This window comes from Octopus bimaculoides, chromosome 12, assembly GCF_001194135.2.
Source record: "Octopus bimaculoides isolate UCB-OBI-ISO-001 chromosome 12, ASM119413v2, whole genome shotgun sequence".
NCBI classification, from domain to species: domain Eukaryota; kingdom Metazoa; phylum Mollusca; class Cephalopoda; order Octopoda; family Octopodidae; genus Octopus; species Octopus bimaculoides.
This window is the reverse complement of record NC_068992.1, coordinates 14,649,735-14,656,339: the sequence shown is the minus strand read 5'-3', so window position 1 is coordinate 14,656,339 and position 6,605 is coordinate 14,649,735. Positions and strand designations below refer to the sequence as shown.

Sequence of the window (6,605 nt, the reverse complement as noted above, 5' to 3'; positions counted from 1 at the left end):
GAAAGGCAAAGTCAACCTCGGCGGAATTTGAACTCAAAACATAATGGCAACCGAAATACTGCTAAGCATTTCACCCAGTATAATAATGTTTCTTATCTCTTTATTGCCCACAAGGGGCTAAACATAGAGGGGACAAACAAGGACAGAGAAAGGGATTAAGTCAATTACATCGCTCCCAGTGCGTAAATGGTACTTAATTTATCGACCCCGAAAGGATAAAAGGCAAAGTCAACCTCGGTGGAATTTGAACTCAGAACGTAACAGCAGATGAAATACTGCTAAGCATTTCGCCCGATGTGCTAACGTTTCGGCCAGCTCGACATCTTGCCACCTTGTCGTGGCATCATGTAGAAGTTCTAAAATGATTGCCACCATTATAGAAGCAGCATCATTAATTTGCACATTTGTCTGGCCATGAGGAAATATTACCTTACTTGGAAACAGGTGAGGATTGGCAAAAGGAAGCCTTCAAGGTGGCGCCCCTGCATGGCCACAGTCTATTGACTGAATCAAAAGGTAAGGATACACACACAAAGACACACACACACACACTTGTTATGTCATGATCAAGAGATTGCAGTAATTTATTAAGGTTGTTCCAGTGTTATCCAGTGAATTCATCTACAATTTATCTAGAACCACACACACACACACATACAACCACACACATACACACATGCAACAATCACACACACACACACACACACACACACAATCACACTAACACACCCACACACACACATACACACACACACACAACCACACATACATATACAACCACACACAGATAAACTGTTGTAGATGAACTGTCATAGATGAATTCATCTAGAACTGCTCCAGTGGGAGCCTATTAAACTAGAGTTTCCACACAACTCGTAGCCACTTCTTCAGATATGTCAAACTATATTAGTTGAATGTGTCTGAAGAAGAGGGTGACAATACTGTGAAATAAACCTAAATAGCAGGTCACTGCCCTTGCTGAAAGAGAATGTGTGTGTGTGTGTGTTTGCGCATGTGTGCACACACATATATATATGTAGTATGTTTGTTTATGTATATAATATTTATGTATGTGTGTATGTATGTATAGTATGTACATATATAATTATGTTTGTTTGTATGTATATATATATATATATATATATATATATCATCATCGTTTAACATCCGCTTTCCATGCTAGCATGGGTTGGACGATTTGACTGAGTACTGGTGAAACCAGATGGCTACACCAGGCTCCAATCTGATTTGGCAGAGTTTCTACAGCTGGATGCCCTTCCTGACACCAACCACTCAGAGAGTGTAGTGGGTGCTTTTTACGTGCCACCGGCACGAAGGCCAGTCAGGTGGTACTAGCAACGGCCACGCTCAAAATTTATATTTCATATATATATATATATATATATCATCATAATCATTGCTTCTCCACCTTCCATGTTAGCATGCGTATATACACTTATATATGGATATATAAATGCATATATTTGATACTATATATATTAATAGAACAGGTAAGACAACAAAAGAAAGAAAGTGACCTCGATATTATGTAAACAGAGGAATTTATCTGTAGAAAACATGTCACAATTATTCGGTAGCCATGATAAAACTGAGTTTCGGATGCAGGGACGGAAACCCAAACTGCCATCTCTTCAGTTATCTGGCCATAGCATTTTCTCAATGGCCAGATAACTGAAGAGATGGCGGCGTGGGTTTCCGCCCAGACATCCAAAACTCAGAGTTTTATCATGGCTACCAAATAATTGTCACATATTATTTACATATATATATTTACATATATATATATATATATATATATATATACCGGAGTAAGCACATAAATGTGCAACAAGGTGGAAAAAAGAGTACTCAAATACCAGAGGTAGAGTAATATGCTTTATTTAAAAGCAGCAGAAATATAACAAAAAAACTGTTACTCGGAGTTTCACGTTCCCGTTAGAAAATTTTCTAACAAAACTGTCCGATGAACGTGAAACTCTGAGTAACAGTTTTTTGTTATATTTCTGCTGCTTTTAAATAAGGTATATATATATATATATAAGATAAAAAACAACAAGCGGAAATCATCATATATATATATGAATGCATGTACATATGCATGTAAATATGTATGTATATATAAAAATGTGTGTGCGTGTGTGTGTGTGTGTATGTATACATATGAATTTACGCATACAAATATACATGTACATGCACACACACACATATACCAAATAAACGTCTGTCAAGTTGTCCATCCAGCCAACATACTTCAAAAACATAAAAAACATTTGTTTTTTGTCTAATGTTAAATGTAAAGCACAGTGGAGTAGATAGGTTTCTTTCAACTCTACGCATTTCAACTGCAGTTATTTAAGTATATTTAATATTTCATTACTCATTGGAGTTGTTATATTTTAATTTCTAGACACAGCAATTCATTTTAGTTTAAATGTTGACATTTGTAAAAATCATTTCGACATTTTATTTATATATTTTTGTTGGCATTTTATTGGTTTTATTTTTATTTTCATTTTCATTTTATTTTCTCGGATTGTGGGTAGCACTCCAACTCAAATATATATGAATTCAGAGTAAAATATAGTTTATGCAAGTGTCTATCTATCTCTTGCTCTTTGTATGTGTGCATGCATGCTTGCTTGCAAGTGTGCATGCATGTATGTTATTGTCATCATTTAACGTCTACTTTCCATGCTGGCATGGGTTGGATGGTCTGACATGGGGTGGCAAATCAGAGGTGTGCACCAAGCTTCATGATTTCTTTTGATATGGTTTTTACAGCTGGATGTCCTTCCTAACGCCAACCACATTACAGTGGAGTGGGTGATTTTTACATGGTGAGGTCTGTTTGGCATAAGTCTTACAGCAGGATGCCCTTCCTGACACCAACCACTTTACAGAGTGAACTGGGTGCATTTTACATGGCACCAGCACTAGCAAGGTCTATTTGGCATGATTTCTAAGGCCGGATGCCCTTCCTAATGCCAACCACACAGCAGAGTAGGCTGGATAATGAGACAAAGCAAAATTAAGTACTTATTTGATTAAAACGTTTAAAGTAGTACCCCAGCATGGCCACAGTCCAATGATTGAAACAAGTAAAAGATAAAAGGAATACATTAAATAGAGGGTACTGAGTGTCTTTTACATGTCACCAGCATAGGTACCTTTTTATGTATCACTGGTATAGGTACTTCTCATGTGTTAGTGGCACAAGTGCCTTTTATGTGTCACTGGAATGAGTGACTTTCACATGTCACTGGCATTGATGACTAGCTTGATGGTTTTTTTTAACCACAGCAAATTACCAAACGGTTCAGTCATTTGTCATCACCTCCATGTGTCGTCAGACAGACAGACAGATAAATAGTTAAATATTTACATATACTTAGACATACACACACTCACAGATACAGAGAGATATAACACGCTTACAATTTGTGCTACAGCTCACAGGCTGCAATCTGCTGATGCAGATGAAAAGAGGATGATGGTTAATAAACAAAGCACATCACTCATTGAACGTTCAGTGCAAACATTTTAAATCACTGAAATTACTATTTTTCTTAAAACTTAAAAATACCAGGAAAAAAAAAAATGAAAATATGATTATGTAAATAAGTAGGATCTAAATTTGGAATTTTCTTCAAATTATCACCTTGGTGTTAATACTCATTTACCTGTTTCAGTCATTTGACTGCGACCATGCTGGAGTACCGCCTTTAGTCGAGCAAATCAACCTGAGGACTTATTCTTTGTAAGCCTAGTACTTATGCTATTGGTCACTTGTTGCTGCACTGGCAACGATCACGCTCGGATGGTGCTCTTAGCGCTCCATTGGCACGGGTGCCAGTCATCGAATTTGCAAATTTGATTCGATATATATATATTATTTTATCTCCTTTTACTTGTTTCAATCATTAGATTGTGGCCAGGATGGGGCATTGCTTGGAAGAATTTTAGTCGAACAAATTGACTCCAGTGCTTTTTTCTTTTAAGAAACCTGGTACTTATATACCATTGGTCATTTTTTGCTGAACTGCCAAATTACAAGGACATAAACACACCAACAGCGGGGTGGGGTGGGGATTATAAACACATTGAATTTGTATTGGAACAATCACATCAGTCCTTAACAGTACACAGCATTTCTTCATCGATGAGTGATGTGCCAACTCTCCAACTGAAATAGTATGCTAGTGACAACAACATCAACAACAACAATAACCAAACGAATGAGTAAGAGCTCAACATGATTGCTCAAACTGTTAGAAATATCAGCCAAACCTCTTTCAAATTACACCCTGCTGTTTGAAAGAAAAGAAGGGCATGGGCATATAAGACAACATGATCCCTGATGTACAAACAGGCTTGATGGTCACAGCTGGCAAGCTTTTGATTCTAGCTCTGTTCAGTCTGCTCATTCAGACCTGACCTAGAGTTAGACATCAATGACAAATGAGGGATTCGTCAATTCCCCATGAAGCAAGAATCATGAGAGCAAAAAACCAAAATTCTTATAACGACTTGTCCTTACCTGCTTAATTTTTTCAAATGTAGCACAATAAAAGTCTACTTTCATTGCAATGAGGATCCCATTTGGCATAAGAAAGTCAAAATTAATAAGTCCCTTGTTATCGACTTCCGAAGACACATCGGGCACAACCACCACAACCATGGCGTCATGTAGTCTGCACACTTTGCTGCAAAAAAAATAATAAATAAATAAAATAACACTAATTAGATATTTAAGAGTACTTCAAATGAACACGACAATAAAAATAACAACAACAGCCAGTGCAACACACACATATATATACATATGAGAAGCTGACCAAAATGTTTCGGTCAGCCTAGGGCTATAGGGGAAGACACTTATTCAAGGTGTCACACAGTGGGGATTGAACCCAGGACTTAGGAAGTAAACTCCTTAACTACACATCCACAATACCCAAGCTGCTAAATGATGGGGGAAAATAAATGAAAATAAAAGTTAGTCACTGTGTGTGTTCTTAAACTATATACAATAGTTTTACCAAAATACAATCAAATTACTAAAACAATTCTTCCATAATATAATTAAATTAGTAAAATGATTTTTCTACAGTATAATTGAATTAGTATAATGTTGGTACCTAGCAAAAAGCATCCTTGCTGGTGCTATGTTAGTAGGACTTGTACTGGGTCCATGTAAAAAGCACTTATGCACTCTGTAAAGTGGTTGGAATTAGGAAAGGCATCCAGCCATAGAAACCATGCTAAAGCAGGCATCTCGAGCTTGGTATGGCTCTCCGGTTGGTCAGCTCCTGTCAAATTGTCCAAATCATGCCAGCATGGAAAACAGATGTTAAATGATGATGGTGGTGATGATGATGAGGATGACAACAATGACGACAACAATGACGATGACGATGATGGTGATAATTAAATTAGTAAAATTCTGTTTTCACAATATATCTGTTTCGATTTGAATAGATGGCTTCATTTCAAGCCAAACACAACATAACAACTCATAAATTTTATTAAGTTCTGAGTTAAAATTCCAGAAAGTACTAAATACACTTTGGTAGAATCTAAGCATAAAAAAACTAAGCTGTTATGCTCTAATTCATCACCATTTACCATACTTCAATACCACAAACAGTTTCATAAAATAGGGTAATCTTGTATTTTCAAAAGATTTTAAAGAGATTTCTCTACCAGGGTAACACATAAAACTAAGGTCAAAATAAAAATCAAACTAAAAAAAATAACAGTTTTATGTTAATAAAATAACAAAAAAAGTAGGTTTGCTTCATTTTAATTGTTTTATTTTGTTTTTCTTTTGTTTATGCTTATTTTCCACTCTGTAACTTCACATTCATTTTTCTTTTTTCTTGTTTTGTGGTGACATACAATGTATGGTTAGGATGATCGAATTTTCACACTTATACACCCTCCTTATTAATAACCAGCCTGCCATGACGTCAAGGTAGAGCTTGATATCAGCCAGAGAAAAATCTAGGACAAGGATACAATGTATAAGACATTGATAAATAGGTCAAAGAATTGACATGGAGCTGGCTTTATCTATTGGCTGTGCCTCTGTGGAAAAGAAAAGAGAATGGAATGCAAAAGGTGTGAGACAATGAAAGCTACCACACACACACACACACACACACACACGAACACATTATTGTCTACACAAACAATACACACACACGTGTGTGTGTGTGTGTGTGTGTTTGTGTAAGAACTTGAAATAGAGATTGTTTGCATCTGACTTAATGGACAACTCTACATTATACAATGCAGAGATTATAAAAGAAAATCGTTAAATGGAGAATATGGAGGGATATCAAGTTAAGGCCCTTAAGAGACTGCACCGTTTTATAGAGGGGTTGCAACTGCAATGATTACTAATTGGTGCAATTGAAACGTTTTTTGGTCTTAAAAGGTGGTAAATAATTGTAGAATTAAAAGTAATGTTATTGCTACTTCAGAATAATCCTTAGTTTTAATACTGTATATATATATGTATGTATATATATATATATATATGGATATATATATATATATATATGGATATATATATATATATATAT

The 6,605-nt window shown here is 35.8% G+C and overlaps 1 protein-coding gene across 1 annotated transcript in view; it reads right to left on the bottom strand.

Moving 5' to 3' along the window:
- Positions 1–6,605, bottom strand: part of LOC106874488 (phosphatidylinositol 4,5-bisphosphate 3-kinase catalytic subunit beta isoform) — a gene marked incomplete at its 3' end in the record, with an annotated part of 65,500 nt that overhangs the window by 35,838 nt on the left and 23,057 nt on the right. The window contains exon 2 of the mRNA XM_052972246.1: positions 4,559–4,724. Within this exon, the coding sequence (XP_052828206.1) occupies positions 4,559–4,724 (166 nt within the window). The remainder of the gene's footprint in view (positions 1–4,558; positions 4,725–6,605) is intronic.